Here is a 13,289-nt window from a genome sequence, read left to right on the forward strand (position 1 = left end):
CTCCAGAGGGAAGCAGCCGGGCAATCCTTCAGGGATGCTGGAAGAGCTTGCCAGAGAAGGATTCTCCGTCACCCTGGTTCTGCGGACCCCCTCTGCCACAAGGGCGGCATCTGTTATTGTTTACCCCTCTGCCTCTGGAGGAAAAAATCACCATGTGTGTCAGGCAAGGATCCCTGGGATTTCCGGAACCTCATCTTCCCACTCTTCTGACCCTTGGGATAAGGTCTAGAGGGAGTGGAAAAACGGAGTCCCACGGCAGAGAGAGTCTTGCCTTCTTGCTCACACCTGGTCAATGCGTCTTTCACCTGAGGCCCAGAGAGAAAGGAGCCATCAAAGGGAGTATTGGCGAAGGACGCTTGAAAGGGTTCCGCAAACTGACACAGCCGCATCCAAGCATGTCTCCTGAAGGCCACACCTGTGCCAGCGGCTCTGCTCACTCCATCAGCTGAATAGGAAAATCAGCCTCATGGAGGAGTTGACTATGGAATTAAGAGTCGCCAGCTGGGAAGCTACTTTGGCTTGTACTCCATCAGCTGTAGGATCCTGAAGGGCATCTCCAAGCTCTTTCAGGAGATCCCTTTGAAGACGAGTAAAATGACAGATAGTTCAGGGACCTCATCGAGAAGGTCACTGAGGCAAACATTCGCTATCCGTATCTGTCCATCGTCCGAGACTCTCTGTTAGGGGGATAAACAGATGAAGAGGTTTCTGCTAACTCTTTCTTGGTGGCTGCTGCTACCCCCATGGCATCAACGGGCACACCTTTGGAAAGGAATTGCTTATCCTGGGGGGGGGGGGGCTGTAATAAACTTATTAGGTCTCCTCGGAGTTGGTTCCACAGTGTCTGGAGCTGACCAGGCCTTTCGAGCCACCACAGACATGAATGGGTCGAAAGGAGGAGAAACCCAAGAGGTGGAAGGTCTGGAACCGAATACGTCCAGGAGTACAGACTCATCCTAGGTAGGGGCTAGGGAAGTCCAGTTCCCCCTCTGCCTAAGCATTTCAAGGATGTCCGAAAATTAAACATCTTCAGAGGGGGACCCTTCTGATTCATCTAAGTCTGTATCTGAAGTGACAGACTCAGGGGAGTCAATGTGCTTCCTCTTGCACTTCTTCCGAGGGGGATCCTCTGAATGATCAGGGGAGGCCTCGGAAGAAGAGGGAACACCCAAGTGGGATGTCCTAGGGCATTGGTTCCCTACGCTTGGGGTCTGGAGGAGGAGCAGAGGTTGGCACAGACACTATAGGGGATGGAGCCAATGGAGCTGGTAGTGGAGCTGTTTTGAGGGACAGCACACACTGCATGACCTCGAAGGCGTCCCGACCTCGAGGCAGAGAAAGCTCCAGTTCCGAAGAAATAGGAATCTTTCTCTGCACCAAGGGCGACAGCTCCGAGGCCGATGTTGGAGCCGAGCTCACCTGTGCCGAAGCTCCGAGGGGGAGAACGGGGTCGGACAAGGGTCCGATACCACTCCCCCCTGGAAGAGACGAGAGAGCCCTGACGTCCAGATTCCTCAATAGAAGGAACAATTGAGGTAATCTGAGCCGAAGGAGAGATGGTGATTGGAGCCGACTGTTCCACTACCTGCACACCAACGAATTCTGGCTCCGAACTCAATGGAGTCAGAGGAGGAATGGAAATAGAGGCGGTTGGTGCCGATACCTGTTGAGGTGGGCTGGATAGTAATTTAGCTAGTGCCTGTGACTTCAGCAACCTACTTACTACTCTCTCCACATCATGATCCGAAAGCCTAGAGGATCGAGAGGAGTGTGAAGAATGGTGGCTATGTTCACTTTGTAATAATGGTGACCGAGGCGCCGAGTGAATGGACTCTAAAGAAGGGGACCTCGGTCTTTTATGATGGTGCCGACGGAGGAGTTGTCTTGTCGGTGCCAGCCAGAACAGACATACTTGGTTGTTCCAGTACAGGAGTCGGCTCCGAAGAAACTTTCGTATCCTTGGACATAACTCTACCACTACACACAATCAGAGTACCACAATACAGACAGACAAAAAATCTCTACTACTAAACGAACACAACAGATTTTTTTTTTATACAGTAACAAAAAAGGAAGGGAAGGAGAGCCTCTAAGTTAAACGGCTGTCCTAAGGTCCTAAGGGGGGGGGGGGGACTCTCTAATTTAAACAAGTTCTTAAGAAAAAAGGGACTGCAGAAAGAAGCGACGTCCACAAACAACACACAGAGAGAGAATAAAACTATAAGGGGAAGTATACTAGTTTTAAGACGTTTAAACAAATATAATATACAAATATACAAAAGTATACAAGCCTGACTCAGAAACAACACACCTCGTAGCTGAAGCGGCAAACGAGATCTGGGTAGCTTTCGCTAGGCATCATGGGATAAGGGGTAGCCTCGAGCCAGGAAACAGCTCTCGAGCTATTGAAGATGGCTGAGTCGGAGCAGAGGATCGGCTCCGAACTCAAACAGCAAGAACAAAGGCGAGATGGACAACTTATCAAATGTTTCTATGCAATAAATGTGTAGAAACTGCACAGATCAATGCATGGTACCTGATGACTTCTGAGGCTTAAAGTCTATACAAAGAATATTTGCGCAGCTGTTTAAGTGTGTAAAATGTAATTGTTTGTACTGTCCAAGAGAACAAGACATTCATTTTGGTAATAGATAAGAAACCTTTCAGGTTTATTTGAGAAACCAGCATTCTACAAAATACAAAACAACATGACTGAAAACTACATAACTACAGCAGCCTCCCCATTACTTAAATTCTGCTATGTACAAAATTCATGGGGGTAGATGTAAAAAAAAGTTATCTGTAGTAGAAAAAAAGTTGAATAACTATCCCACCCCAAAATCATACCCCAAGTATAAATAAACAATAAAAAAACAACATACAGGAACAGGAAGAGATCGTATTTGTTTTAGAGATTTCAGAAGTGTTCCACATCTCCTTTTCCAATATGCATTGTGGTGGTGAGGATGATGCACAATTCTACATTTATATTAACACTGGACATACCTGCAGAATCACATTTCTGTACAGAAAACAGCATAAATACAGCTGACAGTATTTACCTTAACAGGGTTTTACTGTGAAAATGTGGTAACCAACACCTGTTTCTTAGTTCGGAATTTCTGCCACAATCCATCCTTTTTGCAATATACAACCTTGGGCAAAGCAGGGGAGAGCAATAATCTCCCAATATAAATATTACTTCGAAAAGAACAATGGCATGACAGATAGCCACGACAATGGCAGAGCTTAAATGTAGTTATGCTCCTTGATTTATATTTCTTCCTAAACCAGTTTATGAGGTGCATACCTGCACAATAATGAAATCTATTCCAAGGTCTGCTGCTTAGCATCTTCCACTTAGCAGCAGTTATACAGCACACAACAGTCATAAATGGATTCAAGCCATGAGAAAAGAGCAGTGTCACATGGCTGAATTTTCCACTTGTCTCAAAAGGCTTCACAGACTGCTGTGGATTTCAAGCTTATATAGTACATCCATCTATTAAACAGCTACGTAGGCAGTGCACCACGCAGGCCTTCCTGCTAGTGAGAAAAAAGTATTTCTATATACCAAGCACTCAAATCAACTGAAGCCTCAAAAAAAAGTTGTAAAAATCAGCTGCAAAGCATGCATGGGTTTTATTTTTCTCACTAATTCTTCATGATTCAGAACATTGCCCATATGCCACACAGCTACTGTTCTTTTAATTAGAATACCTTTTATATTACTTTGGTGTTTAGTAGGCTTCTTCTTGAAGATGCTACATCACAGAATGCTTATGCAGTCATTTAAGAACTTAAATTTTATGGGCAACAGCTACAAATGGATGTCGCACAACAGCAACTGGTTAGGGAAAACAATTCTGATGCACTTTGTAAAATTCTTTCTGCCTTAGTTAAAAAATATATTTTTAAAATGTCTACATTATACTTTTCTTAGCGAGAAGAATTAGAGCTGGAGCGACTACGGTGGCGCCTACGACCTGCTGATCTAGAGCGAGAACGTCGGCGTACTGGTGATCTGCGACGTGGTGACCTTGATCTGTGAAAACAAAATGAGTTTTAGTATCTGTCATTAACACTAAAGTTTTACAAAAATGATTATCACAAGCCATGCAAAACATAACAAAATATGACCTGCAGTTACAGTTATGCTGGACTTCTTTTTCATCCAGAACCCCTATTCTTTCAAGTTATACCCCCAACCCAATATGCCCATTCACATTTTGTCTGAGGGCTCAACTTAATGGATTCTAGTTCTATCATTGGAGGCGTGGGCCAAGTGTCATGAGTCTTATCTTCACTCACACGGTCTGAGGATTTTTACTGACCTATACCCCTCCCCACATACCTAACACACAAGCTACAACTGAGCTTGGGAAACTATGACATGCTCTACTCCCTTCCCTAAGGGCAACACAGGTCCATCAGTGTTCATCTATTAGGTTCAGCAGGTACAATTCCATGGTTTTACTGTTTTGTAATTCAATAAATGCTGCAATTCAATCAAAGCAATGACTTCCCATAAAACCAATAACATAATGCTAGTTTTCTCAACGACATTCACCTTGGTCTCCATTCTGCTGCATGTTTAGTGTGGATAGTCTTAAAATGTACGTTTGACATTTACTTCTATATGGTCTTCTATACTGATTAACCAAGCCCCACCCTCCAAGGTCCTCTACGAACCCATTCACTGTCCCTGGATAATAGGAGTTTGTCAACTCATCATGTCACACATACTGTGTGAATGTACATTACTAATTTCCTTGCAGACTGTACAAGTGTGAGCCAGCCCTGGTCTCCATCAGGACTTCAGCCAAAGACACTACCTCTTCTCTCAGTCTCTCTCCACAACCTTCCCACCATGAAAAAATGTGAGCAGACCAAGCCTCAACAGTCGTATTCAAAACAACACACACCCTCAAGTTCCATCAGGTGCCAGAACCACTAATCAAACTCAGTTTGCATGGGCCAAAGGACTTTCTACTCAAACTGAGCGGACGATGTTACAGTCACAGTATGGACAAATTTAGGAGTTAATGTGTCATTACATTACCAGACCTTAGGTGTAACAAAAAAATCTAAGTTAATACTATATTTCTTTTAAGGGGCCCTCTACAACTGGCATACTAGTGGAAAAAAACTCCCAAGCAGTTTAGCACAGGAGAAAGAACAAGGTAAGGAGAAGATAAAATGCCATGCAGTACAGTTTTATTTTGCTCTGGGAATGGAGATTTAGGTTGCAATACGTCTAAAAATATGTACGGAAGAGGATGCAACTACTGCAAGTCATCAACCACAGATCAATTTCCACATGCATGCACTAATGCAAACTACTTAACCAATGGAATAAGCATTAAATGCAGTGGCTCAATGTTTGGGGGGAACTTTTAATAAGATACAATAAGGAATCCATCTGGAAGAGTCTGCCTGGCCACAGGCTGAACACAAAATGTAACCGCAGGCAAGGATATCTTGGCTAGCTCAGCACAGGCTGCCTTTTTCCTTACTTTTTGCACAAGATGTAGAACCTACTACATTTCCCCCCAATAGGCTTAAAAGTTATCTTGTTTTCACTAAAGTCTTGAATTTTGTCACAGTTTTTGATGTTATCATCTTTTCAGAAAAGTTGCTTGAACTATCTTGCATTCCAGAATCAAGTGAAGATAGAAGATAAGCACTTATGTCCAATGACCTGTATGGGAGCCCTTTACAGTGGATTGACTGTTAGGATTCCCTCTCTGCAATCTACAATTGTATTACTACTACCACTGCCATGCTCGTGAAAGTACAGTTTTGTACCTACCATAAATGTAGATGTCCGATAGATATGCAACTGCAGTCATAACATATGGGTTTGTCCTGCCTCAGGCAGCCCTCGGTCGGCCGGATTCCAAAGTCTGGGTCCGACGTTGGCTGATGTCGCATTTCTCTCCGAAGTCAGAGCGGCTGGAGTATATAAGCATCAGCCGACGCCATCTTCTTCAGTGTTTCTTGCCCCAGATGCCAGGTTCCCTCCAATGAAGGCTGTAATCAAATTGGAAGACAAAAGTAGGTTTCCAGACAATAAATAAGCAATAAACGGATACACCATAACAGATATCCCCAGCTAAGGATAATAGGGATAGGAGTGGACCCAAGGCATAGAGGGGAAGGAGGGAGGGAAAACCCGACTGCAGTTGCATATCTATCGGACATCTACATTTATGGTAGGTACAAAACTGTACTATGTCCTTCAAGAATGCAACTGCAGTCATAACATATGGGTTGAATACCATAGCTTAGCTGGTGGGAGGTGGTATGCTCTAGGAAAAGGATGGTGTAGCTATCAATCCCTGCAGGACTGCCGAAGCAAAACCTGCTCTGGATCTGGAATATAAAGGGAGGTTGTAGTGTTTGGAAAATGTATGCACGGAGCTCCATGTGGCAGCTTCTAGAATGTCTTTTGTAGGCACCCCTCTTAAAAAAGCTGTAGAGGTGGCTGTAGCTCTGGTGGAGTGTGGTCTGACATTGGCTGGCACACACTTTCCATGGAAGGAATAACAGAATCTGATGCAATGTCCAATCCATTTTGAAATTGTCTGTTTGGAAATTGCTTTTCCTTGTATTCCAGGGGCGTAAGCTACAAAAAGCTGATCAGACTTCCTACTGGTCTTGGTTCTGTCTAGGTAGTAGCGAAGTTGTCTGTGTATGTCCAAGGTATGTAACGGTCTTTCCCCTTTGTTCTCAGGATTGGGAAAGAAAGTAGGCAGGTGAATTGCTTGATTTAAAGAAACCCTGGATACCACCTTTGGCAGAAGAGTAGGGTTGGTTCGTAGCAAGACCCTGTCTCTGTGAAAAGTTATGAACGGTGGTATTGCCATTAAGGCCTGTAATTCCGAAACCCTTCTTGCTGACGTTATGGGCAGCAGGAAAGCTGTCTTCCAGGAAAGAAATTGTAACTCCACAGAAGCTGCTGGCTCGAAGGGAGGTAAAGTCAATTTTTCTAGGACAAAATTGAGGTCCCAAGCTGGTACTGGTGCCTTTCTTGGGGGCTTTATATTCTTGATTCCTCTAAGAAATTGCCTTAGCAAAGGATGTGAAAACACAGGTGGATCAGTGTTGTACCTGGCCGAGATAGCTGAAGCATGTATTTTTATGGAAGACTATGAAAGTCCGTTATGTAACATATCTGCCAAGTATTCCAGAATGAGAGGGATGCTCAAAAGTGATGCAACATGACCCTTGTTGGTATTCTAAATGCTGAATCTCTTCCATTTGGCTGAGTAAGCCTTTCTGGTGGATGGTCTGCGGGCTTCTGTTAGTATCCACTGAACTTCCTTGGAGAGAGGTAAATTGAGGTTATTTATGGGATTTCCCAAGCTGTTAGCTGTAGAGTCTGGATGTTGGGATGAATAGTCCTGAAGTTGTGTTGAGTCAAAAGTTGAGGCCATTGTGGAAGGGCCCACTTTTTGTTGTGACATATGCTCTGTAGTAGTGGGTACCAGTGTTGTCTTGGCCAGTCTGGAGCTACTAGGATCCCCTTCGGTTGCTCTGCCTTGATCTTTAATAACACTGTGGTCATCAGTGGCAGGGGTGGAAATGCATAAATTATTAGGGAGTTCCAGTTGAATGAGAGGGCATCTACTTTCCATGCTTGTGGATGATATGTCCTTGAGCAGAACTTTTGTAAGTGATGATTGAGGTGGGAGGCAAATAGGTCCACATCCGGCCTGCCCCATCTCGAGGTGAGTTGTATAAAGATGTCTGGATGTAGCCTCCATTCGTGGGGGTCCAGGAAATTCCTGCTTAGACTGTCCGCCAGAACATTGTCTTTGCCTGGAACAAACTGGGATTGTAGCTGTATGTTTAGACCAGTGATTTTTCCCAAAGATTCATTGTCAGTCTGCAAAGGGGGTAAGAATGAGTGCACCCCTGCTTGTTTATGTACCACATCACAGTGGTGTTGTCTGTCTGTATTAGTAGGTGGCCTTGTTGAAGTTGTTGTCCAAAGGCCTCGATGGCATGCATTACTGCTAGCATTTCTTTTTGGTTGATATGCAGATGTGTTTCCTTTGGGCACCATTGCCCTTGAATACATCTGCCCTCCATGTGTGCCCCCCATCCAAGGTCTGAGGTGTCTGTGGTCATTGTCTGTGTTATCTGAGGTTTTTTGAGCGACATGCCTGTGTTTAACTGGCTTACTGTGGCCCACCATAGAAATTCCTTTTGTAAACATGGAATGAGTGGAATAATTGCTTCTAGGTTGTTGCTGTGTTGAGACCATAAGCTTTTTAAGTACCATTGAAGCTTTCTCATGTGTAGTCTTGCTAGTGGGACCAAGAGAATGCAGGATGCCGTGTAACCCAGGGCCTGTAGGAAATTCCTTGCAGTCATCTGGGTGAGCTTTGCTAAACTTTTGAAGTAATGAGTTAACTTCTTTTGCTTGTCTTCTGTCAGGTAAGCCATTTGAGAGGCTGTGTCTAGTTTGGCTCCTAAGAAGGTTATTTGCTGGGATGGCTGAAGTCTTGACTTTTGAAAGTTGACTGTGTATCCCAGAGCCTGTAGCAAGTGTATGACATAATCCAAGTTTTTTGTCAAGGTTAGTTTGTTGTCCGCTTGTATGAGGCAATCGTCCAGGTAAGGGTAGATTTGAATCCCCTGGAGCCTGCAATGAGCAATTACTGATGCCAGGCATTTCGTGAATACTCTGGGTGCAGTAGATAAGCCAAATGGCAATGCTGAGAATTGATAATGCTCTGGCCCTGCAAGAAATCTGAGGTATCTTCTGCAGCTGTGTCTGATAGGGACATGCAGGTATGCCTCCTTGAGGTCCACAGTAATCAGCCAAGACCCCTTGCCCAGCATGGGAAGGAGTTGCTGTAAAGTCAGCATTTTGAACTTTGGTACTATGAGAAAAGTGTTTAGAGCGGACAAGTCCAGTATTGGTCTCCATTGAGTTTCTTTTCTTGGAACAAGGAACAGTCTTGAATAAAACCCCTGACCTTGTTCTTGTTGTGGAACTTTTTCTATTGCTTTGATCTGAGCAAGCAGAGAAATTTGCTTGATGGCCTCTGCCCTCTGATTTTGTGGAAGGTTTGGCATGCCTTGTTTTCTTGGCAAGGTATGAAAGTGGAACCTGTAACCGTGGTCTATAATGTCCAGTATCCATTTGTCTTTTGTCAGTTTGTGCCAATTTCTTGAAAACAGAGAACTTTCCTCCCAAAGGAGCTTCTGTTTGCTCCTTGGTCAGCGGAAGTAGAGGAAAGTCATTGAGCTTGTCCCTGCGGGGCAGGAGAAACCCCTGTGTCACTTCTTTGGTTTGCTGGTTGCCATTGTCGTCCCCTGTAGGATCCTCTGTATTGCCCTCTTCCTCGGGCACGCCTGTTTTTACCCCTTTGAAATCTTTCTGGATTAGGAAAGGACCAGTTTTTAGAAGGCCAGTTCCTGCTGAATCTGGGCGGCTGAACCTGAAGGAAATCTTTGACTGTCTGTACTGACTTAGCTTTTTCCTCAATGGACTTTAACACATCTTTAGCATTAGCACCAAAAAGCTTGTTCTTTTCCAAGGGTGCATCAAGAAGTTTTGCCTTGACATGATCTGGTAAAGGTTGTTCTTTTAGCCATGCATGTCTACGAATGACCGCCCCTGTCATAGCTGCCCTACATGAAGCCTCCAATGCATCATATCCACACTGCAAAAAATGATTGCTAACTTGCTGAGAATTATGCACAGCCTCCTGCAAAGACTTCCTATCTAAAGGTTCAGGAGAGGCCAAACTTTTCTGTAAATCATCTAACAGGAAATCCTGATATTGAAACATGTGAAAGAGACAATTGAGAGCTCTCATAGAAAGTAGTGGAGGTGTAGACCTTCTTCCCCCATCTCTCTAAGGACCTTGCTTCCCTGTCGGAAGGCAAAGGATTTTTGGATGTGGTAGCTGAAACCCCTTTAGGCCCCTGGGAAATTGTTTCTAAATCAACAGCATGGGCCCTAAATAAATGAGAATGGGTTTCTGGAACCCTATAGTATCTGTCAGGCTTGACAGGAGCAGGAGGAAGAGTATCAGGGGTAACACTGGAGTCGGAGTATAAATCATCCAAAACATCAAGCACAGGAGGAAGAGCTAAGGGTCTGTGTTGAGGCTTTTTGAGGAAGGTTCGAAGGCGCTTTCTGGAATCAGAAAATTCCTGGCCTTGCCACTTAAAATGCTCCCTCATGGAATGCAGAACTTCCTCAAAAGAAATATCCTCAGGAGGGGAGGCCGAGGGAATGGAGTCCTCTGCATCTGAATCCTCAAAGGTCTGGAAGGGCTCTTCCCGGCTTTCAGAGGGAACAGAGTCCTCAGAATCTTCATCTGAGGGCAGAGGGTCAGGGGGTTCAACCCTGGGCCTCTTTTCAGGAGGAGGCTGGGAGCCTCTGATCAGGAAAATTAAATCTGCGGCCATGGACATGATCTGAGTTTCAGGAGTAGTCTGAGGTAAGTTTTTAGCAGTAAGATGTTTGGACTTGCTGGCTGCCTTGGCACGTGTGTAGGCCTTGATAGACATGGAAATGGGAGGCCTAGCCGCTCCACGTGCAGGAGTTACCTTAACAGCAATGGTCTCGGGCATTTCCTCGGTTTCGGTATCCGGAGGAAAATCAATAACTGGCGGAGTGGCCTCCGGTATCGGAGGTGTCGGTAATGCGGTGTCTTCGGTTCGGAGCGGTGAAATAACCGCCTCAGAGGGAACCGGAGCACTGGCGGTTAGTTTTAGCGTGGTGTCGGTTGAAGACGCGGGCCGAGGATGTCGGTCCTGGTCTTTTCGTTTCTTAGGAGTCTGCGTTGTCGGATGTTCCGACGGCATCGTATAATCAAATTTTTCGCCGAAAAAGTCTTCAGCGAACTCCGCCCGGCGCCCGAGAGTGCGCTTGTTGAAGCGCGCACAGGCGGCACAGGCAGAGACGTCGTGGTCTGGGCCCAGGCAAGGGAGGCAGTAAGAGTGGAAATCCTTATGAGGTATTTGTTTACCACAAGACAAACAATTTACTTTTTCAGTAATTTCTGACATCGGCTGAAGCAAGAGGAGGTCCCCAACGGGGTACTTAGCTTTTTTGATGACTTCGGTTTCGAAGAATACAGGAGCTGGCCGACCGGCACTTACGAACTGCTTCTGCTTCGGGCACCGCGCGGCAAGAAAGACTGAAGAAGATGGCGTCGGCTGATGCTTATATACTCCAGCCGCTCTGACGTCGGAGAGAAATGCGACATCAGCTGACGTCGGACCCAGACTTTGGAATCCGGTCGACCGAGGGCTGCCTGAGGCAGGACAACCCATATGTTATGACTGCAGTTGCATTCTTGAAGGACATCAGAGGTGTAACTCTTGCCAGCATGTGTCACTTCATCATGCACTGTGCTATGCTAAAATGCTTAGCTCATGTGTCTACTGATTTGCCACCATCCACAATGTCAACATAACCTATACGACAGGAAAAAAGAAGTTATGTACTTCACCATAACGTTCCATGTGTGTTGTCTATCTTGCCTTCATTCTTCACTGGTTGGGTTCGGAACCGATCCTTGGTTCTGACTCAGCCTTATACAAAAGCTCGAGGTCTTCCACTAGCTCATGGCTGTAACCCGGTCTCATCATGCTCTAGGAAAGCTCCCCAGATCTGGTTTGCTGATATAACATTATGTACCAATAAAAACTATCAAAAGCTTATGACAGCAATGAAGAAGGTTGGAGAACATTAATTTCCAATTGTAACCGCTCTGTCCTCCAGGAGCCAAAGGTAGGGGGGAAGGAGAGTGGGATATAAGAATGAAGGCGAGATGGACAACACACATGGAACATTATGGTGAGTACATAACTTTCTTATGTGATGTTGTCCTATCTCGCCTTCATTCTTCACTGGTTGGGAGAGCGTCCCTAGCACTATATTTCTAGGGAGACTCACGGGAAAATATTCTTCAGAACAGTGGACCCAAAAGAGGCCCTGTTCCTGGAAGCCAAATCATTTTGTAATGAGTGATAAAGGTATGAGGCCTTGCCAATGTTGCTGCAGCACAAATGGTATCAATCGAAGTCTCGCCCGAAAGGCAATAGAGGTTGCTATGGCTCTTGCAGAATGACATTTTACTTTTTCGGGGAGTTCTTTGTTTTGAGATTTGTAAATAAAAGTAAAACAATCTCATAGCCATTTAAAAAAAATAACTTTTGATACAGGAGCACCTTTCTTGTAGTCTGAAAATGATACAAATTGATCAGATTTTCTGAAGTCTTTTGTCCTATATAAATAGAAACGTAGTTGCCTATGTACATCTAGTTGGTGTAGCAAATATTCTGCCTTGCTGCCATAGTTGGGGAAAAAATGGTAGGTCTGTGGATTGGTTCAAATTAGATTGAGCATACTTTGGGTAGAAAAGATGGGTTTGTTTATAGGGATACTCAGTCCTTGTGGAAAAGCATGTAGGGTGGCTTTATTGACCATGCCTGTAGTTCTGAGACTCTTCTAGCAGAAGTGATGGCTATCAAAAGGATTGTCTTCCAAGTTAAAAACTTTAGATCACAGGATGATACAGGTTCAAAAGGGGGAAGAATCAAATGGCATAAGACAAAGTTTAGGTCCCATGGTGCTGGAGGGGCTTTAATGGGTGGTCGTTATAAAATAGTGCCCTTAAGAACGGCCTTGCAAAGTCTATGGGATATCACATTTGGCCCTGATTCAACTATGTGAAATTAGATATCTCTAACTGAATCCGAATAGTAGCTGCAGGTGCGCCTTCATTAAATAGCTTTGCAAGAATTCAAGAATGGAGGTTATAGGGACACAAGAAGGGGTCAATGTGGTTATTCAAGGCCCAAGAAGAAAATCTCTTCCATTTGCTCATACACAACTGCCTCGTTGAAGCCTTGTGAGACGAGATCTAGATATGTTTCACTGATGGAGAAAGGTTAGGGAGCCTGGCTATGTTTAGAATCGGAGCAGCCAAGCTGTCAATTTGACGGTTTGTAGGGAGAGGTGGAGCATCCCTGATGCATGAGTCAGGACTGGAACTGGGTCCAGAATCCACGCTTCCTCCTGGAGATGAGGCCAAAGGAAGGGGAACCAGATTTGATGAGGCCAGTATAGGGTGACAAGTATCAAATTCCTTCCCAAGGAGCTGGCTTTCTGAAGAACTTTGGGTATCAATGGAAAAGGAGGGGAAGCACACAGGAGACCCGAGGGCCAGTTGTGTACATATGCATTCCTTGGTGACTCCCCTGGAGGGAGGATTAGGGCAAGATAGCTGCTGCATTTGGCATTCATGGATGTG

General features: G+C 44.9%; 1 protein-coding gene across 2 annotated transcripts in view; it reads right to left on the minus strand.

Annotated features, from left to right (window-relative positions):
- Positions 1–2,639: 2,639 nt before the first annotated feature.
- Positions 2,640–13,289, minus strand: part of RNPS1 (RNA binding protein with serine rich domain 1) — a 322,076-nt gene continuing 311,426 nt past the window's right edge. For both annotated transcript variants that reach the window (XM_044089282.1, XM_044089281.1), the window contains one exon: positions 2,640–4,045. In XM_044089282.1, coding sequence (XP_043945217.1) covers positions 3,940–4,045 — 106 coding nt within the window. In that variant the 3' untranslated portion in view covers positions 2,640–3,939. The remainder of the gene's footprint in view (positions 4,046–13,289) is intronic.

This window comes from Protopterus annectens, chromosome 12.part0 (assembly GCF_019279795.1).
Source record: "Protopterus annectens isolate FY-2018-M chromosome 12.part0, PAN1.0, whole genome shotgun sequence".
In the NCBI taxonomy this organism is placed as follows: domain Eukaryota; kingdom Metazoa; phylum Chordata; order Ceratodontiformes; family Protopteridae; genus Protopterus; species Protopterus annectens.